Consider the following 25,673-nt stretch of genomic DNA (forward strand, 5'->3'; position numbering starts at 1 on the left):
CAATGATTTTTAAGTGATTAAAAGATTCACGAGCTCTTTTCAGGGCTTCCTGACTGCAGAAGCCGGTCTTGCCTGTGGTGAGGTAAGGGAGAGGAGAGAGGATTGTGCACAACTCAAGCCTCAGTAAAGCAAACAAACAAAGAAAAAGGTGCAAGTAATATTTGGTATTATTTTCCTTTCAAGTTTTAGTTTAGGACATAATTCTGAGCCCAAGAAACTATTATAAACTTCCGATACTCTGTTAGGGGGGTCCTACCCTGAAACTAGGGAAGACAGGACAAGATGGACATAAAATAGGTTTAGTAGAAAAATCAGGAGATACATGTGAGTAACCATTATGCATGGGTAGATCAAAGCGTACTACCCAGTAAGTCTCAATCACAAACTGTCCTTCATTTGTGAAAGGACCGTTTTTCTCTGTTATTTCATATAAAATCCAACTGTTTTTAGCGTAACTCAGGAACTGGCTTTTTCATTTGATATATGGAAAAAATAATTTACAAAGGAACCAATAACAAATGGACTCGGATCCAAACTCACTAATTAAAAGAGAATTTAAAATATTGTCTTGAATCTACGGTTTTTACGTCTATATTTCATCTTTCTACTGTAAGTTGTTTACTTAAAAAGATTCTGAATTTAACTTTCAACCAAGAATTATAAAGGGTGTATTACTGGCACCATAGCAAATGAACAAAAAAAGAGAAAGAAAAGAAAAAAGAAAAAGCTAGAGTAGATAATAATGAGTATTTTTGAAAATATTTATTTGTTGGGAGAAAAAATAATTTCTTTGTGCTACTTCTCATATTGTTAGAAGAGGATAATCAATTCTGCAGACAGTAAGATATTCTAAGAAGTAATTTAACCTTCACACCAAATAATCAGGAAAGAGAGGTGAGATTTAATCAAATAAAAGGTGAAGATAAAACAAGAGTACTTTGCTTTTTACTACTGAATAGCGTTAAATTACCTTTAATCTGTTGGAGAGGCACTAGAGAAAGTTGTTTAACAATAAAAATTACATATTCTTGTGTAATTATAAACTGTTATGAATATTACGCATAAATGCCAAAAATGAAGAGGGTCATAGAGAAAAACTATTTAATTATCACTCCCTTAGAAGGTTGTTGGATTTCTCACAACACTGAAAAAGACTTTTGACTGTCATTCATAAAAACATTAGCTTTGTTTTCTTGGCATATCAGATAACATTTACTTACACTAACTGTTCTTTCCCATGTGACTCTCTCTTTCAAAGGGTTCAAAACTGAAATCTTGTAGCAATAGCCATTTAAGGCAATTTAATCATCTGATAACTACTGGGGATACTTAAGATCAATATTTATTGAAGTTAAGCTTATACAATGTGATTGGATTGATTCCTTATAAATTCTAGGAACCTGGAAGAGGACTGTATGCAGAGTGAAATAAAAGGGTAAAATTTTGTTAAAATCAAAAGAACAAACAACAACTTCATTTTATCTTGTGAAAATTAGAGGGATGATATTTGACCCAAGAAATTTCTGCAAAGCCTAGGGAGATCTAAAACTGAGGTTCAAATATTACTTTTACAGTATGACACCATGCCTCCAAGATCAGGTAAAAGAAGAGACAGTACATGCAAAATGAGGTAATGAGCACATTTTTCATCTCTTTGGAGATCTGTGTGTGACCTTGTGCAAATTACCTCCAATCTCTACTGTAAAATCTATATTGGGCTTAGATAATTCCTAAGGGCTCTTCCAGTTTTACATTTTAGGAAAAGGAAATTATATATATCCTAGATACCATAAATTACCACTCACAGGCATGGGAAAACTGCTTATATAGAAAGTAAAGTCTTTATGTATTCTTTAAGCTCTACCTGTCAGTGTATGTAATTTCATGTACTGTTATATATGTCAAACTATAAAACTTGTTCAATCGGAGCATCTTTCAGAAATATAATGGTTGCATATCAGGGTTAATATATAAGGTATTACGTTCTCCAAAACTTATAAAATTTTCTTTTCTTGTATTAGGATTAGTAGTTTTTAACTTAATGTTTATCCTATATGAGGAGAGGATTGATTCAACCAAAAACAACTTCAAAACTCTCCTTGAAAGGGAACACGAATACCAAGGCCTTTTCAACCTTATTACTGGAAGTCAGCTTCCCTAAACATCAGTACCTCTTTTATAGAGAGGGTATTAAGAATTTAGGTTTGGAAATGTCATTAAAGAATTGTGACTTTGGATAAGTCATATAGATTCAGAAAACTTTAGTTTCCCTAATTATTTTTTTAAAGTTTTTTCCCCAGCTTTATTGAGAATAGTTTCCCTAATTATTAAAACAAACAAAAAAAAATTGAGTTTGTACTAGATAATCTATGAGATCTCACTTATTGCAATATTATGATTCTGATTATTTATATATAATATATATTACATAACATTATATACAATATATATACACAGTATATATCATATACATAATACATAACAGTTTCTGAACTATGTTTTCCCACTATTGAGTTTCCCCACCTCCCAGGAAGAAATGACTAAACATCAAGAAATGATTAATTAACTGTATAAAATCACTTACATACGAAATTAAAGAATAAAACAAACTAGTGAATACAGCAAAACAGAAACAGACTCACAGATATAGAAAACAAACTAGTGGGTACCGGTGCAGGGTGGGGAGGGGCGAGGGGCATGACAGAGGTAGGGTTTTAAGAGGTAAAAACTACTATGTATAAAATAAATAAGCTACAGTGATATATTGTGCAGCACAGGGACTATAGCAAATATTTTAGAATAACTACAAATGGAGTATAACCTTTAAAAAGTGAATCACTATGTTGTATACCTGAAACACATAATATTGTAAATCAACTATACCTCAATTAAAAAATAAATAAAAATGATTAGTTAGGTACTACTTGGTGAGTAATGCCCCCTAATAATTTATTCAGTTGTTTATTTACATTCAATATCTTCCAAAGTTTATTAACTCCTCACCAAAATGATACGATGCATTATTTAACTCTAATAATTCTGAGAAGGAAATAAAGTGATCAAATTTTTCTCTGCTTTACAACGAAAACAGCTAGAAGTTAATGAGCAGATGGGATGTGCTTCAGCAGTTCACAGAACAGACCAGTGTCAGAAGTAGAATAAAGTGGGGTCCACTGAGTCTATAGAGTTTTCCATTAATACCACGTCTTTAATTTTCTATTGCACTTTATAATAACATAGGAGTGATCGTGTTTATGTGTTTAGGGTAGTAGCTGTGAGAGGTAGTAGAAAGGATGTAATCATTAAGAGAATATGCTCTCAGGAAGGTTAACTCATTGTACTAGGGGTTCCAGGGGCACTAATACAGACTAGATTTTAAAAGACCACACAGCCCTTCTATTGGCTCTCTGATAAGGTAAGCCTTATCAGTAAAGGCTTACCTTAAAAGGTGATACTGATCGTCTACAAATATAAAGGTTTCGTGAAACTTTCAAAGAACTATCTTGCTCTTTCCAACATCTACACAAAGCGTAAATTCAAGTCTTTAGCGAATGAGATAACCCAGTAACAAAATTTTTCATACCGCCAACTGCAAACTTGTCTCAAATATTGATTTCCTTGAAAATAAAGGATTATAAGTAGGTATTTTCTCACTTAGGACATCAAATTCGTCAGATCAAAGCTCTTGATATTTTTTCCTTTTTTTCCCCAGTCTACTTCTTTTCAGATTCCTATAGTTGAATTTAGTGAGTGTTTTGCCTGTCTTCCTAGTTTTTCCTTACTGTTTTTAGTTATTTGGGCTCCACTATAGGTTTCAATAAATTCCTCAGTAATAATGCTTATTAAAGATCAAGCACAAAAACAATGGAAATACAGAATAATTCTGACAACAATTTGGATATTACCTTAAGTATTTTATTTTTCTATCTTAAAGGTATTTTCCCCTTATTCTGTAAATATGCTGACATACAGCTCAAACTATCTCATTTACCACGAATTTGTTTACACCTCAAGAGAAAATAAGCCATTTTATTCAAATAAAAGATGAGCATAATGATCAAAACGAGCTAATTAACAGAAGCATGAGGTCAGATGTTCTCTCCAAATTTCATCAGCACCATAATGTTAGTTTAGAGTTAGCTACACTCCTTCCAGTCTGTTCAAACAAAATTGTCTGACTAGCTGCTCCAAAGGCAGAGGAAAGATGGAGCTGCTTAGGAAATTGCCTGCACTTTCAAACTTGTGGAGCCAAAAGATACATGGTGCTTTTCAGAGACTATGTGGCCCACACAGAGAAGAGTGCCACCCTGGAGCTATTTCAGTTCTTACCCAAGAAGATGGAGGTGATAAAAACTAGATCCTGATGAACTGGTGGAGCACTACGGTCTCTGACTCTGCTCAGGTGACTACAACCCATTTCACACACTGCAGACAGAGCAGATCAGACTGAGACACGCTCCTCTTGCTTAAGATCTTTCCACTGGCTTCCCACTGCACTTAGACTCAAACCCAAACACACTAACCCGGTTTACAAAGCCCTACCACCAGGTACTACCTGTCCTTCTGACTCATCTCAGGTCATCTCCTCCCATTCACCCAGGGCAGGGCACCCGCTGGTCCCCAACTCCTCCCCTAACAAGGGAAGCTCCCTCTGCTTGCAACCCTTCCTCCCTGAGCTTTCCCAGGACGGTTTCTTCCTGTCATTTAGATATCAGTTTAAGTGTGACCTCTGCATACATACTGTGCCAGACAAGACACTCTAAAGCAGTGACAAAGACTCTCTCCTTGACCAACCTTTGAAGAGGCTCCTTTAAGCCCTCTTTTCAGCTAAGTCTCGTCCTTTGAGGCCCTGTCCTCAACTGCCGAAGCTAGTTTTAGCAAAGACTCCCGCTAAGTCACCCTCCCACTCTTGATTTTTGCTCACCCTTGATATCTGATCAAGTTCCTCATCACCCTTCCTTGATATCTAAATTCTTGGTGTGCCATTAATAAGAATCTTGTTATTCTAGGCCATTTTCAAAAGAATCCCCCTACTTTTGATATCTCCTCTTAATAATTTTCTACCCACTGACCTCTCATTCTGCTCCTTGGCCATAAAATCTCCAGCTGTCTTTGTTATAACTATAATTTAGCTCAGCTCTTTCTCCAACTCCAGTAATATTGAATAAAATCTATCTGTCGCCTTTAACTAGTAACTGATTCTGTCTCTCTTTGACAGTAGCCACCCAATGCCCTGGTATCAAATTAGCGTATTTTTAATTCTCTGCACAGAACCAATCCCTATGACATTATGACAATGGTTTATTTGTTTATGGCCTATCTCCTTACACTAGGGTGCAAGGCTTGGGAAAAGCAGGAACACTGTCTCTCTTGATCGCTGCTTCATCACCAGTGTGTTGAGCCTAGAACATGGCCTGGCATTGGCTACACACTCAATAAATATTGTTGAGTTAGACAATTAAAATTTATATTTTCATGGTTTATCTAAAGAGTTATGAAAATGCACACAAGAGAATGCTGAAAATTAGCAATATACATAGATTTATTATAAAAGGCAGAAATGGATATAACAAGTATTAAAAATTGTTCCCTCTAGTTTCTTCATACATGATTGTGTCTTCCAAATTTTCCACTAAATGTTTATATTACTTTGAAGATCAGAAAAACATTTAAAAAAAAAAAAAAACACTGAAGAAAAGAAAGTGGTTTAGTGAACGACCACTTTTACTTGGTTTAATATGTTTCTTTGGGAGAAACCTTTTACTCCCTGTAAATTCTCAGATTATCGATTCTGTGCCGAGAGAGACACAAAAAAATAAAAATGTAACAAGCCAATTTTCACAGGGGAAAAAATTGACAAAAATAGTCTTTCCTTCCTTGAAGTTCTAAAACCTGACAGATTTTAAGAAAACCAAGCAAATAACAGAACAGAAGAAGAGGATAAGAGTCTTATATTCTTTAGATATCAGACTATCTACTTCAGGGAAGTCAAGACCAAATGCTGTCTTCCTTCGTAATCTGAACTAGCAGCGAGTAAGTGCGAGTGATCCCTGTGGAAGTGTCAACAGCACCAAGACCTCCACAGGAACAGCCACGTTCCGCTCACTGCACGCCCGTCCCAGTTCACCCACAGATGTCCACTGTGGTATCCATCTGTGAAGCGCACCTTTGTTTGCAGCTGCTTACTACTGTATGGCATTACTGTTGTTGTTGTCTCATCATCTTTCTTTACATGAGTAAATACAACATTGTCACATTACATGACATGAAGACCCATCGATTAAGATAAAATGAAAAACAACTTATCCTCATTTCTCCAATTAGAAAAAAAAAAAAAAAAAGCTTTGGTGGAATCCACTGGGCAAGCTCCTGCCTCAGGGCCTGTTTACCAAGGCAGTTTGTTCCCTCTGCCTGGAAAGCTTCTTTTTCCCCAGAGAGCCAAATGACTTGCGTCCTCCTGTTTTTTAGGTTTTCACTCAAGTTTCATTCTCAATAAAGTTACACTGATCAACTATTTAAAATGTAATCCCCCAACATACCTTTTTCCTTTCCCTGTTTTCTCTCCTAGTAACTATCACAATCTAACATCCTATACTTTGTTTACAGTCTGTCTACCCCAACAATGCAAGCTCCATTGGGGCAGGAATATTAGCCTGTTGTGTTCCCACCATATTCCCAGAATACTATGAAAACAAACCATTTTTTTTTTTTTTTTTTTTTTGGCTGCACCGGGCGCCATGCGGGATCTTAATTCCTCAACCAGGGATCGAACCCGCACACTCTGCAGTGGAAGTGTGGAATCTTAACCGTCAGGGAAGTCCCCCACTATATTCCCAGAAGATTAATTTGTTAAGTAAATGAATGATATGAGTGAATTTGCCACTGTTATGGTTGAGATTGTGTCTTAGAAGTTTAATATATCTGTGATTTATACCCTGAAGTATAGGATCACTAAAAATCTCTCTTGTGGTTAGAAATGGGTCTGAGAGTTCAAACGACCTGAGAGAGAGAAGAAAACCTCAAGTGAGGCAACCAAGGAGCTATGACGTTGGCTGCTATGGAGCCCTGAAAAAATCCTATATTGTGTCAGAGTGTGTTGATGGTGTGATGTCACAAAACTTTAGAACTTTCCCCGGTGTACGACTTCCCCTTTTTTGGGAAGGTTATTCTGCATGGGGTGCCAAAACGAAAATCATTCTTGTCTTACTTTGGGTTTCTTTGGTTTAAGTGTGGTCTCCTAGAGGAAATGGAGGCAACTACTTTCATTATCTATAAAAACTGAGTTTCAGGGCTTCCCAAGAATCCGCCTGCCAATGCAGGGGACATGGGTTCGAGCCCTGGTCCGGGAAGATCCCACATGCCGCAGAGCAACTAAGCCTGTGCACCACAACTACTGAGCCTCCGCTCTAGAGCCCGCAAGCCACAACTACTGAAGCCCACACACCTAGAGCCCATGCTCCACAACAAGAGAAGCCACCACAGTGAGAAGCCTGCACACTACAACAAAGAATAGCCCCCACTCGCCGCAACTAGAGAAAGCCCGTGCGCAGCAACGAAGACCCAACGTGGACAAAAATAAATAAAATAAAATAAATTTATTTTAAAAAAAATTGAGTTTCATAGAAGGATCCTGATTAAAAACAAAACGAACAAGCAAAAAAAAAAAAAACTCTCCTTCATAAGAATAACAAGTTCAGTAAACTAAAATTGCATTTTATCTTAAACCTGAGCAAGGAAAGCACCCTTTGAACTATAGTGGGTCATTACTGTATAATTTCTCTTTAGTCAATATTATGGGCTGAATTGTGTCCCTCCAAAATTCATGTTGAAATCCTAACTCCCAGTACCTCAGCATGGGACTATATTTGGAGCTAGGGTCTTTAAAAGAGTAGTTAAGTTAAAATGAGGTCATTAGGATGGACCCTAATCCAATATGATTAGTGCCCTTACATGAAGAAGAAATTAAAAAAGAGACATCATACAGAAGGAAGACCATGTAAAAACACAAGGAGAAGATGGCCACCTACAAGACAAGGAGAGAGGTCTCAGAAGAAACCAACCCTCCCTACACCTTGACCTCAGACTTCTTGTTTCCAGAATTATGAGAAAATACATTTCTCTATTTAAGCTACCCAGTGTGTGGTACTTTGTTATGACAGCCCTAGGAAAATAATACAGCCAACCAAGAAATGCCACAGACTTTTATCAGGGTAAAATACTTATAAAAAGGTATATTTACATTTCAGAGGTTGTTTTGTTTTCTCTCTAAACCAGAAGGCACTTATTAGACAGCTGCTAGTTTGTTAATGAATCAGATTTACTTGTTAGTGTCTATTTAAGTAACCCACAAAATGCAGGATACTAAAAACTTCAGGGAAGGAATAGACACTGAATGGCCCTATACATAAAAATAGAGAAATATAAACCTTCTCAGTGAATGATTTTGTTAATTCTACTTCATGATTACTCCCTCTCTCACACCTTGCATGTCAGAAATACTTTGGCTGACAGTAGAACTGACAGAGCTGGGGCAGTAACATTTTTCGAAAATAAAACTATTGTCACAGAATATAGCTTCTTCTTTCCTTTGTTTCTTTCTTGCATTTGTTTTATATTCATCAATATTTTTCAGTTTTGAACATTATCATGCTATTATATTCATGAGGGATAATATTCTAAAACAATTTTACTAGTTTCTTGAATAGAATCAGTGATTACGAGGTAAACATTTTACAGGATAGGTGAAAAATAACTTAGGTGACTAATATAATGGCCTAAGTTCTGTCTCTCTGCACTTCAGTAGCAGCAGCTGAACAATTCTTAAAGATACATAAAAGCACTATTCAACTAGTAATACCTTATATTATTTTTAAAGTGTTTGTAAGAAAGAACTGCTATCTTTTGAAAAACTTTTAAAAAACTTTGAAGAAACAAATGTAACCAAGATCAAAAGTTAGGAACTTATTTGTTAATTGCAAATATTCTAGTTTATTAAATTAATATTTTTTAAATTGTGGTAAAATTACATAATGTAAAATTTTAGTTAATATTTAAAATATACTGAAAACATGTCCTTACCAATATTGGGGTGCTTCAAAAGACGGCAGATTCTAGCTTCCCTTTCCAGTTTCTGATGATCTATTAAAAAAAAAAATAGAAAAATAAATCACAGCATTTAGCAAAAGAGATTAAACGACAATAAACAGCATATCAAAATGACATAAAGCCTTCACATTTACTTATCCTTTGGTTTCTTTTTTTTTTTTAAAAAAGTCATCATTTGAATTTGGAATTAGGTGAACACAATAGTTCAACAATCTATTTTTTATTTGCTTGAAGCTTGATAGAATGAGGCATAAAACAGAGCTGAATTTAGACTTTTGCTGGGGAAAACAGTAAAAATGGCACAAAACAATAGTATTCTTTCTTATCCTTACCCTAGGTATATACTGTTACAACAACTTAAATATGCCAATATAGACATACACATTTAAGCAAAGGATACCTATCTGGCAAATGGAATGCCAATGGAACCAGTGCTAAATAAGGTTAATCCCAGTTTATCCCTAACAACAAAGTGTTCCCTGTCCCGTCATATTTTCAATCAAATACTCTTCCCACAATTTTTGGTCCAACTTCCTAGACGTATGATGCTTTTCCATATATCAAGAACTCTCCAAACACCAAACTGCTTGCTCGTCTCCACCCTGCTCTGTTTCCCTAACCATTTCCTTGAAGGGGCACAGACTACGGTAAACTTGCATTTAAAAAACCATCTGATACTCTTCTTGGTTTCTTTGTAGTAGTTCATATGCACATAATTATAACCAAAATCACTAGCCAAAAGACAAAATAAATGGCAGAGAGAGGCAAGGACACCGCAGAAATACATGTTGCCAATAAGAACAGTGCTGTAGAGTGTGGTCCTTATTGAAAGCCTTTTCATAGAGGAAATGATTTAAACCTTACAATAGCCCTCTAAGATAGGCAATATTATTATCCCTACTTTACAAGTACAAAAACTAAGGCAGAGAGAGGTTAAGATTATAATATTCATAAGTGGCATCTACCAAATCTGCTCTCATTATCTACTGTCATAAAACAGCCTTAAGAGATTGAGGGGGGCACCTACCTAACCACCCACACAGTTTATGCCAATGGTCCTCAAACTCTGTGGTCTCAGAACCCCTTAACACTCTTAAAAATTATCAAGGACCCCCCCCCAAGCTTTTGTTTATGTAGATTAGCTCTATTAATGTTTATTTTATTAGAAATAAAATTGAGGCAAACTTTAAACATATATTCATAAATTCACTTAAAAACAATAATGAACCCATTACATTAACATAAGTGACTGCATTTAACTTTTAAACTTTTATTTGGAAAAAACTGAAACTTACAGAAAATTTAAAGAATAAGAATAGTACAACATGCACCCCAATATTCATTGCAGCACTATTTACAATAGCCAGGACATGGAAGCAACCTAAATGTTCATCAACAGAGGAATGGATAAAGATGTGGCACATATATGCAATGGAATATTACTCAGCCATAAAAAGGAATGAAATTGGGTCATTTGTAGAGATGTGGATGTACCTAGAGAGTGTCATACAGAGTGTACAGAGTGTCATACAGAGTGAAGTCAGACAGAGAAAAACAAATATCATCTATTAACGCATATATGTGGAACCTAGAAAAATGGTATAGATGATCTTATTTGCAAAGCAGAAATAGAGACACAGACGTAGAGAACAAATGTATGGATACCAAGGGGGGGGGAAGGAATTGGAAGATTGGGATTGACACATATACATTATTGATACTATGTATAAAATAGGTAACTAATGAGAACATACTGTATAGCACAGGGAACTACTTAATGCACTGTGGTGAACTAAATGGGAAGGAAATCCATAAAAGAGGTGATATATATATATATATATGTGTATATATATATATATATATATATATATATATAACTGATTCATTTTGCTGTACAGTAGAAACTAATACAACATTGTAAAGAAACTATAAACACCCATGTACTGTTTATTCAGACACATTATTAACATTTTACCCATTTTTTTACATCATTTACACTCTCTCCCTCCCTGTATATGTTCGTGTATATGTATACATATATTTATCTAATTGACACACATGTATATATAAATATAAATGTTTATATTTATACCTAAAATAATTTTTAATGAACCAGTTGAAGGTAAGTTATAAACATCAAGGTCCTTTACCCCTAAAATTAGTGTGTATTACTAAGAATTGTGATATTCTCTTACAATCATAGTACAGTTATCAACTTCAGCAAATTTAACATTAAGACAATAATTTACCATCCACACTCCAATTTTCTCAATTTAACCCAATGATGTCCTTTATAGCATTTTTCTCCTTTTAATGCAGGATCCAGTCTAGGGTCAGATACAGCATTTAGTTGTCATCTCTCTTTAGCTCCTTTAATCTGGAATATTTCCACAGTTTCCCTTTGTCTTTTAATGACCTGACATTCTTGAAGAATACCATCATGTCTATTTTTTAAAGAGAATATTTCTCATTTTGGTTTTGCCAAATGTTTACTCATGATTTGACTGAGGCTATGTGTTTGCAGCTGCAACATGTGTTCTCAGCTATGTGTTCTCAGCTAGAACATTATCCTTCTCAGGCTATCACATCTGGAGATACACATTGTCCAACTGCTCCTCAAAAGCGATGATAACTTGGATCACAGGTCAAGGTGCTGTTGAATTTCTTTGCTAAATAATTATCTTTTTAATTTTCCTTTATAACTAACAAGTATGTGGGAAGACATTTTAAGACCATGAAAACATCTTGCTCTTCATAAAAATTTCCCCCTAGATTTAGCATCAGTGATGATTCTTGCCTGAACCAGTCTTTACTATGATGGTAGCAAAATGCTGGTTTTCCAACTCCAACACAGTAACATATTTTTCATGAAAAATACTATACTCCCCTCTCCCCTCCAAAAAAAGTGAGAAGAGTGGCACTGTTAAATTTTTCCAATCTCTTTGATGTCTGGCTTAATGGACAACAGCTGTATTCTCGTGTTTGCTTCTATATTCAATATGCTGCAATATGTTGTGTGTATGAAGAGAATCTGACTCACAAGGTTATATATTTGGACAAAGAAGAAGTGTCGTAATAGCTTTTTCAGATAATTGTGGATGTTATTCCTTAATATTATACCAAAACTCCATGAATGGTAGTTTCTTAAAGGTTAGTTGCAATGTGAAACCTGAAACCTTATCAATAAACTTTATGAATCATAACAATGAAGTTATAAACTTTAAATCAAATTTATTTTCAACACTGTATATTGTCCAATGTAATAAAATTTTACCCTGCTACATTAAAATCCATTGTTCTTTCTTGCACTTTGAGTCTTTTACTCAGGCATAATTTAAAAATATGATGCAGTGGTCATCTGGAAAATATTGGTTCAGTATGTTATATAGTTTTTGCTGACACATTTCATTACACACTATCAGAAAAGTAACAACTGTTAATATCACCATTAATCTCGTCAGAAAATTCTTTAAATTTGGGAACGAGTGTAGTTCTCACGGGCAGATACAAGTTTTCCAAAATTCTAATTTTTGTTTGAAAGCTTGAACTGTGTTATTGGCAATAAATGCTATCCATTGTCTTCCTTGAAGCGATAGGCTCACTTTGTTCATTTTTGAGAAAATGTCTGTCGAAAACCTAAATCTGAATAATCATAGCTAGCTGTTCAGTTGTTATTTCAAATAAAAATGGTGTTCCATGAAAAAACAGCTAATTCAGCTCCCAAATCAAACAACTGTGCAGGTGTTTTTCCTTGAGATAATCATTGTACTTTAATATGGAATAGAGGTGCTTTATGCATTCTTCCCACTGAGTCATGCAGAATGTTCCAGAGATGTGTGATGGAAGGTCAAGATTTAATAACAGTAATAATTTTAATTGGTTCATTAAGTACAATTTTAAGTGAAATGAGTTTTTTTTTTTTTGGTCTATGAGTTCATGTTGTTGAAAAATAGAGTCCAATAGTATAGTTTGATGTCACTACCTTGATTCATGCAAAAGGCCTCGGCAATTTTATGAACTATTTCTTTTGCGTAATATGTATAAATGTCAACACATACCAAAAAAAAAGGGCAGATAATGTCTTAGTTTTATTATGAAAATAGTTTTGACCTTGTAGATCCCCTAAGAGGGTTTTGGGGACTCCTGGGTCTGTGGGCCACACTTTGAGAACCACTGGTATACATTATAAAGAACTATTTCATAATAATACTTATTTTTTTGACAATTTAGGAAAATATTTTAAACATATATAGTGTTACAGATAGCTCAAAAAGAAATAGTGTTTTAAAGAATCAGCATAGCATTGGATAGGATCTAACAGTATATCCATTATACCTGGATTACCAAATATAAAGACAGATATTCTCTGGCCTTACCGTCTAGAACTACAAGCACTTCAAATAAATAGAAATTCTTCAAATCCCCTGTCTTTTTAACAGTCTTCATTCTTTTTTTTTTTTTTTTAAGAAGTCAAATATTTTAATGGTATCCATGTTTGTTAAATCACTGAGAGTCAGACCCTTTCCTTCCACAGTCTGCAAAATATTTTGGAATGACCTCAAATTTCATGGAAGGAAAGCCCTTATAGCTTCCTCATGAGGGCGTGAATTCTTTAGGGGTGGGTCCTGTGTCTTACTCCCTCTGGGATCCCCAAAGCTTATTCTTTTTTTTTTGAAATCTTTTTTATTTTTATTTTTTTAAATAGATCTTTATTGGAGTATAATTACTTCACAATACTGTGTCAGTTTCTGTTGTACAACAAAGTGAATCAGCCATATGCATACATATATCCCCTCCCTCTTGAGCCTCCCTCCCACCCTCCCTATCCCACCTCTCTAGGTCATCGCAAACCACCGAGCTGATCTCCCTGTGCTATGTGGCTGCTTCCCACTAGCTAGCTATCTTACATTCGGTAGTGTATACATGTCGATGCTACTCTCACTTCGCCCCAGCTTCCAGTTTCCCCTCCCCGTCCTCCAGTCCATTCTCTATGTCTACGTCTTTATTCCTGCCCTGCCAACAGTCTTCATTCTTAAGACAAGCGACTTCTAGAATACTGTTATTTAGAAATATACAAATAAACACAAAATGTTAAACCAGATTTTGAAAATGTATCTAACACCATCTTAAATACTGTAAAGTAGCCTATGTAAAGCATATGAAAAATACATGCTTATAGGAATTATAATTTTGTTATGGAGACAGGAAAATGCAAATATATATGCTAAACCATGTGAGCTATATACATCATCTAATACATATATAATCATGTGAAAATAAAGAAAAATAAGGTAGCAAAAGACCTTTGGACAATAAGTGAGTGGTATAGTGTCTTAGCTAAAGAGATAAACATAATTATAGAATTTTATATAGCTTATTCTTATGGACTGACTGTGTCCCTGTAAAACTCATATGCTGAACTAACCCCCAGTACCCCAGAATGAGACTGTATTTGGAGATAGGGTCTTTAAAGGGGGTAATTAAGTTAGATTGAGGTCATTAAGGTAGGCCCTGATGCCATACGACTGGTGTCCTTAAAAGAAACAGAGTTAAAGAGTTTAGGACACTGACATGCCAAGTGGGAAGACCATGTGAAGACACAGGGAGAAGACGGCCATCTACAAGCCAACAGAGAGGCCTCAGAAGAAACCAACCCTGCCAACACCTGATCTTAGATTTCTAGCCTCCATAATATGAGAAAATAAATTTCTGTCATTCAAGCCACCTCATCTGTGGTACTTTGTTATGACAGCCTCTAGCTAACTAATAGACTTAAGTATTAGTTTTCTATCACTATATTAAAAATTACTACAAACTTAGAAGCTTAACACAGTACGTATTTTTAATCTTGCGTTTTCTGTGTGTCAGGAACCTGGGCATATTTTAACTGAGCCCTTTGCTTTAGGGTCTCTCACAAGGCTGCAGTGAAGGTGTCAGCCAGGGCTGGGGTCTCATCGAAAGTCTTAACTGGGAAGGATCTGCTTCTGAGCCCACATAGTTGGAGGCAGCATTTAGTTCCTCAAGTGTTGTTGAGCTGAGGGTCTTAGCTCCTGGCTGGCCGCTGGCTGCCCTCACTTCCTTGCCACATGCCAACATGGAAACTTGCTTCATCAAAGCCAACAAGGGAAAGAGTCTGCTAGCAAAAGGGAAGGCCCTATCTCATCTAGACTAACCCCAGGAAGTGACGGATATCACACTTGCCATATGTGCTTGGTTAGAAGCAAGTCACTAAGCTGGCCCACTTTTAAGGGGAAGTAATTATAGAAGGGCAGGAATAGCAGGAAGCAAGGACCATCAGGGCCATCTTAGAGGGTGTGTACCGCATCTGACTACGAGGACTGGGGTTTTCAAGAGCTTCTCTCTGATACCCAGCTTCACTTACTTTTTCTTCCATACAATCGCATCACTTAGTGATCTCCTATGAAACATAAGGCATTCTGCACTCTTCCATCAGGGCATGTTGTGACATCTCAAACATGATGACAGAACTAAAGTTTTCATTAAATGGAAATGAATATTGCCTGGTGTGCTTCACATTCAACATTAAGTTCACGACTTTGGAGGGAGTAGGTAGGTGAGGAGGAGTGATGAAGTGCCTATTATTACCAAAGCGCACTTCTGTATTTATCCTGCTAAAGAGAAAAATTAGTTTTACATTTAAAATTTCCTCTACTTTTAATTCAGTGGGCAAAAAAAAATCACACACCCTACCTCATCGTTCCCAGCACTTACAACTACAATGGTAAGAGGCAAAGACAGATTACAAAAGGCAAGAAAGACATCCATAATACTGTGTATCACCATTTGAAGATTTTCTTTTATTATCCACACACCCTACAGCTAGTGTAGAACCAGCTTCATTTATCATTTAATATTTATTAAAGTACTCAACCTACAATAGTTTGGCTTTACTCTTCCTTTGAAGCTCAAGTCCACAATGTTATATGAATAAAAGTATAACCCATCAAGCTGCAATCTTGTCAGGCCTGACAAGGTACATGCTGTTAGCAATATATGGTTGAAGACTTACCGTATAAAAATGCCTTAAGGAAAATATATTATTGTTCAGTTTTGAAAAAGAATCAGTGGGGAATAGTATTACCCAGTACAGAGAACTCTGGATTTTAAAAAAGTTTCTGAGAATTTTGAGAAAATGTTATTTCTTTCCAGCTTTAAGGTACTTTTCGATACTTAATCAGATATTTTATTTCAAGTGAGGTAAAAAATGTGAATTTGGACCTAATAAAATAAATCCTTCACTCCTGTTCCAAGTCAAATTTTAATCTTTATACCAAATAACTCTGATCACAAGTGAAATTAAAGTGCTAGCCTTGAATCACCTTCGAAAAGCAATAAGAGTATCATTAAAGCTACGTAAAGCAACAACTTATTTATCTGGCAGCCTCAGGGAATGAGTTTTTATCAGTAAGTAAATTTTAAAAGTAACTACCCCCCGCAAATGATAAAGCTTTAAAATGTTAACCTCTTGAGTGTGTGTGTGTTAGGGGGCGCGATCTAATAGTCATTGCTTTCTTACATAGATGACATATAATTTAATGTTTTTGACATCATAGGGTCATCATTATTAGCTTTCATTATTACTCTGCAGTATTTCAGTGAAGCCCTCAGAGGCTGCTGAGGTGTGAAAGCCCACAGGTCGCTGCCCTGTGTCCCAATCTGCCCCCGTCCCCGCGTGTGGAATGACCTTGCCAGCACAGGCAATGCCGACGGATGGTTTGGGCAGGGGAGGAGTTTGGCCTTCCGTCATAATTGGTCACTTATCACCTCTCCCTCCACAACAACACACACACACACACACACACACAGGCACACTCACATTCACACAAATGTGTAAACATACAGCCTAAGGAAGACATGGGTTTGCTACACCCAAGAGGGTTTAACTCTTCTAGCTCCCCCTTCCTACAAACATCTCCACCCCTAAAATCATCTTATACAGAAATTATGGAGGAGTCACCTCTGAGGCCCATAAAAATGGAAAGTTTAAAATCCAATTCCATCATTACTTTTTGTTCTGCTGGCCTTTGGGCTTCCCAGCTTAAGCTGCTGCCTTCCCTGCTCCCATCTCCTTGGTTCTTCCCTGGCCCAATGCTCCAGTTTGAGGTCAATGCCTCGGATCTACCTATGTGAATCCTGCTTCTCTCTCTTCTGCACTACAACCAGCCCAACTTGATCCTCAACCTTTTTTCACATTTGTTCGGTTTCTAAGCAACAAGAGTCTCAAGTAAGAGACTCTCCTGTTCCCCCTCTAAAACCAAACCTGGCTGGTTATCCATTCTCAGAAGAGGGAAGATTCAACAACATGGATATAAACCACTGCACGTTTTGTATTGCTGCATCTGTTTATTATACCTTTTCTATTTCTTCACACTTTTTTGCTGCCATCTCTTATTGCTTTGAGTTTCTCCAACAGGGATATAAAAATATAAAACCACCACAAATAACCTGGCAGTGAGTACCTGAAGAGATCTTCTCTGAATAAAAGGTACCATCTTTAGTATATGGATTCTGGAGCCCTAAAATAATATGGATACTTAGATAGAAGTCATATTCCTGGAGGTCTTGGGATTACATTCTGAATACATTTTTCTTGTTAGAGAAATTACTTCTAGCTAAATGAGGCCTTCCTCTGGTAGGAATATAAATTCTGTCCACTTAAGTAGGTCATATTTAAAACCACTTTGTAAGTTAAAAGGAACTATTTAAAGGCTCACTTCATTATAAAACCTGAGCATGATGTATACGGATTTAAAGCTGTCATATTCATTTAACAAAAGGTTTTTAAAATTCATAATTAAATACTATACTTTCACGTTACCCGTTTATTTTGAACTATGTTTAATCCATACCATAAAATTGATTTTTTAAACTACGTATTTGACCTAGATTCTTTCTGACATCAGGTATTGGTCACTTCCCATCACTTCTGCTGCCCACTAATATCCTGGAGGGAGAGGAAGATCTCAGGTTTCAGAGCAGAGCAGACAAGAGTTGCTATCTGGTTGCCAAAGTTCCCTGACCTCTCAAAAGATTCTTCTGTCAAATGGGCATAAAATATCTAACATCAAGCACTGTATTTGGAACAAAGTAGGAAATCAATAAATCAGAGTATCATCATTATTATTACTAAAAATCTGTCCAACTTTAAAAGAACTAGATTCCTAAAAGATACATTAAAAAGTATATTACTTCCATCAAATATTATTCATTTTACATGAACTCATATACTATGAAAATAGATTTTCCATAAAATCATTTGATTATGCTATTCAGGCCAACTGAAATAGTGGGAGAACCACTGATATCAGTGGTCAGAAAGAGATAAAATCAATACAGTAAAATATGGACAAAAACTCATAGTTATTCAATTTTACGGTATACTCTAAATAGCTCAAAACTAAATAAGAATACAGGAAACATTTTTTATTTGCCTAAGTGTAAAACTTTTAAACAAATTAAATTAACCAGTTACACACAAACTAACGATATTCTTTCATTAATCCATTTCACACAACCAAAATAAATACTGTTCTGATAAATAATATATCACATTATATTGTTTCAGAGGGAGCTGGTAGATAATATATTTAGACTATTTTCCTAGATCTGTAAAGGAATAGTGAAATCTGATAGCACCATTCTTACATTGTCCTACAGGAGAAATATTTTCCCTCTTCCACCACAATAATGGTATTCGTTCAAAGACATGACATTGTATCTATGAAAATAATGCTTTAAACAAAATTATTCAAATGTAAGACAAAATCCCTATCTTATAAGGCTTCTGTTCAGCAGCAATTTAAACAAGAATACAATATGTTATAGATCTTTTAAAATTGCAGGGACTTCCCTGGTGGCGCAGTGGTTGAGAATCTGCCTGCCAATGCAGGGGACACGGGTTCGAGCCCTGGTCTGGGAAGATCCCACATGCCGCGGAGCAACTGGGCCCGTGAGCCACAATTACTGAGCCTGCGCGTCTGGAGCCTGTGCTCCGCAACAAGAGAGGCCGCGATAGTGAGAGGCCCGCGCACCGCGATGAAGAGTGGCCCCCACTTGCCACAACTAGAGAAAGCCCTCGCACAGAAACGAAGACCCAACACAGCCATAAATAAATAAATAAAAACACTTTCTCTCTATTTCACTGTCTTTAAAAAAAAAAAAAAAGAAAATGAAATAACTTAAATTTAAAAATAGCAACTATAAGGTATTGAGATTTAAAAATAAATGTATTTTTTTAAAAAAATAAATAAATAAAATAAAATTGCAAATAGTAAACAGTAATTTATACAAAATACTTTCATATAAAAGTTTGTTTAATATCTGATTATATAGAATATCTACACGGCTACCAAAAATGTAGTGAGGAGATGGGAACACTCCATTCAGACCTAACAGAAGTCTTAGGACAGTCTCTTAGTAAGCCTCTCACTAGTTCTAGGTGATGGGCTGAGGAATTTGAACTGAGCTGTTATCCTTTGGGAGGGGAAGCAGGAACTTAATTGTGTAGAACAGACACAGGGCGCAAAGCACTGAAAATGAGACTGTTGCTGGAGTGTACATTTCCTCTGGATGATAAAGGGGAGTGGGCAGGAAGCCCTGCTGACACCCCTTGTAGCACTCGATGACCTTAGCCAGATCTCCCCCTAGGTTCGCAGCCTCTGATGGCATTGCTGTCTCCCTCTCGAGGGGTACCTCTGCCTGCCTGTGTATCTACCACTCTGCTGACGTGGAGATATCACACACTGCACGTTCTAGGGCATGGAACTAGTATTGCGAGGGTCACCAGAGGACCCCACCAGGAGAAGCAAACCAGAAGTCTAGGAACAAAAGGGTGGTATCTAGAACAGGCAGACAGCCAGGAAAAGTCCCCACAGCAGGCCACAGTCAAGACTGGTCCACTGGAGGAGAGCAAAACTTACCAAGATGACATTTAGGACACAAGGTGTCAGACAGAGTTCACACACAACAGGTGACTGTCTGTCAATAGCACCATTTTAAACTACTATGTCTTAAGTGATTGTTAATATATCAATAAAAAACAAATCCCTACAGAAACAAGTTATGAGGGTATTAGTCGATGCATATTAAGAATTAAAGATATTTCCATGTATCTATACATCAATAATTTAATTGTACATCAATAATTTAATCCATACAAATTTTAAAAAAATATTCTAAGTACACTCCTGTAAAGAGCATAATTTTAATTGTACATCAATAATTTAATTCAGGACTTCCCTGGTGGCGCAGTGGTTAAGAATCCGCCTGCCAAAGCAGAGGACACGGGTTCGATCCCTGGTCCGGGAAGATCCCACATGCCGCAGAGCAACTAAGTCCGTGTGCCACAACTACTGAGCCTGCGCTCTAGAGCCTGTGAGCCACAACTACTGAGCCCACGTACCACAACTACTGAAGCCCGTGTGCCTTGAGCCTGTGCTCCGCAGCAAGAGAAGCCACGGCAATGAGAAGCCCGTGCACCGCAACGAAGAATAGCCCCGGCTCGTTGCAACTAGAGAAAGCCCGTGCGCAGCAATGAAGACCCAATGCAGCCATAAATAAATTTTTAAAAATCTTAAAATAATAATAATAATAATTTAATCCATACACATTTTTTAAAAATATTCTAATTATACTCCTGTAAAGAGGCAATGAGATAAATTTTGTATACTATGTTATTCTGCCCTCAGTCTCCACAATTTGGTCTATACCATAGCACTCTCCCCAGGTGTAATTTTACTTGTTTTGGAAGGATTTGCTGCACAATTCCAATTTCCTGTTTAGGCATAATAGAGCTAAATCACTTGAGACATGTTGCATTAAATCTTTCAAACTTACTACCTAGAGACTAAAAGGACCCAGAAGAGAAACAAAGCATATACAATCCACACTTTACCATTTTTTTCCAGTGGCCTAGATGGTTTACAGGCAGATGCACAGTAACACAAGAGAGCATTTACTTCAGGGATTTGCTATTCTTTTTAGCTTTTCTTATTGTGGTAAACATATTTTGCTATTCTTAAACATGTTCTACTAATAGTTAAGAACACAATTTATTCAAAACATGAAAAGTATAAAATATTTATACAGTTTTCCAGAGGACTTCTTCCTTATGTAGTTTAATATTAACATTAAAAATAGAAATAAAAGAATAACTTTGGATAATAATTTAGAAGACTGTAGGAAAGAAATGTAAGAAACATGGATTTTTATGGTTCCTTTAAGCATCTGGAACATTCGGTTATCCATTTTTCTGTGAATGAGTTTCCCCCAGAGATAACTGCAAAGCTAACAAAGCTTAAACCTCAGGGCCTTTTAGAGGCACAGGCCACTGAAAGGATCTTAGCTACATGATCATGTGTTTTCATAAAACTTGCAGAACAAGATATTTTAACACCATCAGTTACAACTATTATTTCTTTCCATTCCCTCCATCACACTTCCCCTTGTGTTGAGTGATACTGAAGTGGGCATGAACATTTTTGAGATCTAGCTAAGGGGAAGTTGAGCTGAAGATACAATTTAGTTTGGATTTAATGATACATTTACCTGGTTTGCAGTCACTTCTGGGTATAATTATGTTATTGTTAGTCATCCCAATGTAGGGACGCTTCCAGGAATATGTCCGCGTCCCAGCCTGCCATGGGATGACGGGACACCCCAGAGCTGCATCATGATATAAACTTGTACTACAGTTCACCCTGCAAGTATGTGCACAGAGAAGAAAGAGCAAGGTTTATTTTTGCTATTTTTCTGGACTTTGTTGTGCTTTGCATTATCTGTCAGCTAAAAAACAATTTCTTGTGACTATTTTCATTCTAAATATATATTTTGAGTTTAATTCTGTATTTATAATTTTGTTTTCTTTTCCTTAGAGAATGTCCCAAATTGCATAAGCTTCAGGCCCTATTAAACCTGGTTCCATAACTCTATTATTCTTACGAAAAAAAGGGAAAGATAAATTACTGCTTAAATTCTAAACTTAAAAAAACCACACAAAATGTATATTAACTTTCCTCTTCAAGTAAACAGAAACTCATTTATATTATTAAAACTAGTCATTAAATAGCCATACACATCTTATATTACATCGGTTGTGCATGACAAACCACAGAAAAAAAGGTCACCAAGTTGAAAATCAGGGGGAAAAAACGGCTTTCAGTAGAGGCTCTGCCAGGAATACGGGCAAAAAACAGCAAATTTATATATGTGAAAAACTATACTCATTCCTTTCTATCCTATGAGAATACTACAGATCTGAGATAACTTATTTTTATAGTTAAGGGGAAAAAACTCCTATGTCAGACATATTTATTATTAACATATTATTAAGCATTTTATCAACATATTTTATTAACATATTATTAAGCATTTCTATTAAGCAGAGACAGGACACTGAATGATGTTTTTAAGGCAAAGTAGCTTATAGTCTAGCTACTCATGAACTGTCAACAGTAATTAAACTAGAAATTATTGGTTTTAGTAATAACAATAGCCTTTGAATTGGAGAAGGAAAGTGAAACTATCATTTATTAAAGTGTACGCCCCAAGTTAAAAAATTCAAGACACCTAAAATTCTTGTCTCTACATATTTTAATCATATATTCCTAGTTTACCAAATTTTATGGATGCTTTTATTTCCTACCTGCATAACTATGAGGTTTAATGTAGCCACCTAAATGAGACAGACAGAAAAACCACTACTGAAACAAGATATTAAAATGAAATTGTCTCAGTTTTAGCTGAAATCCTGAAAGCTAAAAACAAAACAATTGTCAGGTACAGGGTGCTAAAACCATATATTCAGTACTTCCCAACTTCAACTTCAGTTGAAGCCAATCTCTGTCATGAACCCATTGCTCATTTCCAGCTGTATCGGAGCAGGTAATGAGACCACCAGGGAGAACTGCTCTGGAAAGAATCGTCAGAACACCCTGCATCCCCTCCTACCCAACGCTGGAATGGAGCTTACCCAAGGGTACCAAATTCAGGGTGACTCAGAGAAATACTGGAAGAGGTGCATCCCTTAGATTTTGAGAAATATAAGAACAGCTACTTATGTTAAACCTAACTCTCAAGGCATAAAACTGTGGCTGGCTAAAGGAGTGCTTTGTGATCAGGCTATACTTCCACCTATGGCAGACAAAGATGCATGTTTCTCTGAAAACTGATTGCGGGACCACAGGAGGGACTGACTGTCTTACAAGAGGCAATCCCCAAGAGGCCCACCTGGGGAGGCAATGTGATCCCAACACGGGTGGAATGCCAGAAACCCAGGAGCAGGAAAGGCAGTTAAAAACATCCGGCCAGGGGAAGCATGGTCATCAACAGCATAACTACCGCCAGAGGTCCCTAGGAGGAACTGTCCAAAAACCCACAAAGATGCCCCTTGAGGGAGAGTCAGCAATCATGCATCCATCAGATGGCAGCAGTGCAGATTACAACGGTACCACTGGAATCAGACTTGCACAGATCCTTACAGCTCTGTCCTGGAGGGCCAGTGAGTGGGAGAGGAAGGGGGGTGACAAAAAGCGTTGGGTATCACACCCCTTCCATGTGCCATGGAAGTTCTCGAACCTGAAACAAGCTTGACTTGGGAGAGGGGAGAAGTTTTAAATAATATTACACTGGTCAGGACTTCTACATTTCTGAGAAACGAGACTGCTCTTATGACTAAAAGGAACTGCAAAGCTCTGAAATCTGACCAAGACTTCATCTAGGGCAGAGGTGAATAGGTACAGTGGGTTTGAGGGAGCTGAGAAGGGTAGTGTCAGTGGGGTGCAAATGATCTAATTACTGTATTTTAATATAATAGTCATAGATTAGATATATTTTCTTTAACAAATCTGTAACCACCTAGAACTTGGATTTACTGAATATTATTTCCTTCACATCCCATTCCTCTGCTTTCAGAGTTCCATGTTCAATTTCCTTTGAAAGCAGAGCTATGAAGAACAGTCTAGGTTCTCATTACATGAGAGCATTTCATGTGTCCTTTCCAATCACCTAAAATTTTTCTAAATAACTTACACTTTAAAAGTGTGTCATCTTATTCTTTCTGATTCTGAAAGTATAATGCGTATGAAATGCAGGACAGAATTCCTTGGACTTAAGAGAGTGGTATTCTTAATTTATCGTCATTCTAGATGTCATCCTTCGTCATTCATTGGGAATGAATATTTATCTTTTACCTAGAATGCTCTGTCTCAGGTAAGTGCTGCATCATTTAGAACATGTGTTTGGCATTGGCATGGCATTACAAACTGGGCCAGCTCTAAAGCAAGAGCTCTTTGCAACCCTGCCTGGCCCAAGGCCCACAGTTTACAAGGAGGCATATTAAATGCCACCTAAATTGACTCTGGTGCCTTCTAAACTCTGAAAGAGGAAAACGTTTGCCTCTATGTGGTAAACTTTAAAGCTGTCAGGCAAAAACCTGTCCTGGACCGACATGTGAAGTTAACGTCCACTCCCACGTGAAATGAACAGACCCACTGCCCAGCTGCTGTAGATAGAGTGACACTGAAAACAATTTCTGATTTGTGTTAATCCACAGGTATTATCAGAATCAAAACATGGCTCCCTAACAGCTGTAAAGGGGGCAGGGGAAGCCCTAGGAGCTTATTGGGGTTTTCTGCATCACAGTTAAAAGAAATCAACGGCTACCTCTTCCCCAGGGAATAAAACGCCAGAGGCACTAGGGAGAAACCCATACTATCTGCTCCTTTAAAACTTGAGACTCTAGGAATTCTGCCAAGTGACCTGGAAGTGTGGGACTGTGACTGGAGGCCACTGAAGAGAGCATCCTGCATCAGCTGCTTGCAGTAGAATCGAGTACGTGGCGATAGTACACCCTGCATATTCCACCCTTGACAACTCACCTATCTCCTACACAATAAACCTTTCCTCCTTTTCACATAGCCTAATTATTCCTGACTTGTTTGTCTCCATCCTTGTTCCTTTTACTCTAATATTATTTTTCTAGAAAATCTTATTATAAAAATGATAGATTCTAACTAGAAAAAAATATATGTATATATATATATACACACATACACACACACGTTTTATATATACACACATACCACATTTCAGCTAAAAGAAATAAATATCATTTAAAACTCCACTACCCAGGGAGCTCCCTGGTGGTCTAGTGGTGAGGATTCAGTGCTTGCACTGCCGTGGCCTGGGTTCAATCCCTGGTCGGGGAACTGAGATCCCACAGGCCGTGCAGCGTGGCCAAAATAAAAAACAAACAAACAAAAACTCCACTACCCAGATATGCCATTATTTACATTTTGATGCAGGTCTTGCTAGTCTTTTCCTTTGCATATACATAACATACTCCTTTTGACTTTAAAATCATAGTTTATAGACTTCTGTAGACTCAAGCAATTGAGTCCCTCAAGCAACTGCTTGGTACAGAGAGGTGGCCGACTGGCTGGCTAGATGAATGATAAAAGCTGACAAACTTGAATTTGGGGAGAGGGAATATCCCTTCCAGACAAAATATATCCCAGTCATACCAAAGTATACTCTGTGCAATCTCTTTT

The 25,673-nt window shown here is 36.8% G+C and overlaps 1 protein-coding gene across 5 annotated transcripts in view; it reads right to left on the minus strand.

Annotated features, from left to right (window-relative positions):
* CAMK2D (calcium/calmodulin dependent protein kinase II delta) overlaps positions 1–25,673 on the minus strand; it is a 284,407-nt gene that overhangs the window by 185,553 nt on the left and 73,181 nt on the right. For all 5 annotated transcript variants that reach the window (XM_068543349.1, XM_068543347.1, XM_068543345.1 and 2 more), the window contains exon 3: positions 9,079–9,138. In XM_068543349.1, coding sequence (XP_068399450.1) covers positions 9,079–9,138 — 60 coding nt within the window. The remainder of the gene's footprint in view (positions 1–9,078; positions 9,139–25,673) is intronic.

The sequence above is a fragment of the Eschrichtius robustus genome, chromosome 4 (genome assembly GCF_028021215.1).
Source record: "Eschrichtius robustus isolate mEscRob2 chromosome 4, mEscRob2.pri, whole genome shotgun sequence".
Taxonomy (NCBI): domain Eukaryota; kingdom Metazoa; phylum Chordata; class Mammalia; order Artiodactyla; family Eschrichtiidae; genus Eschrichtius; species Eschrichtius robustus.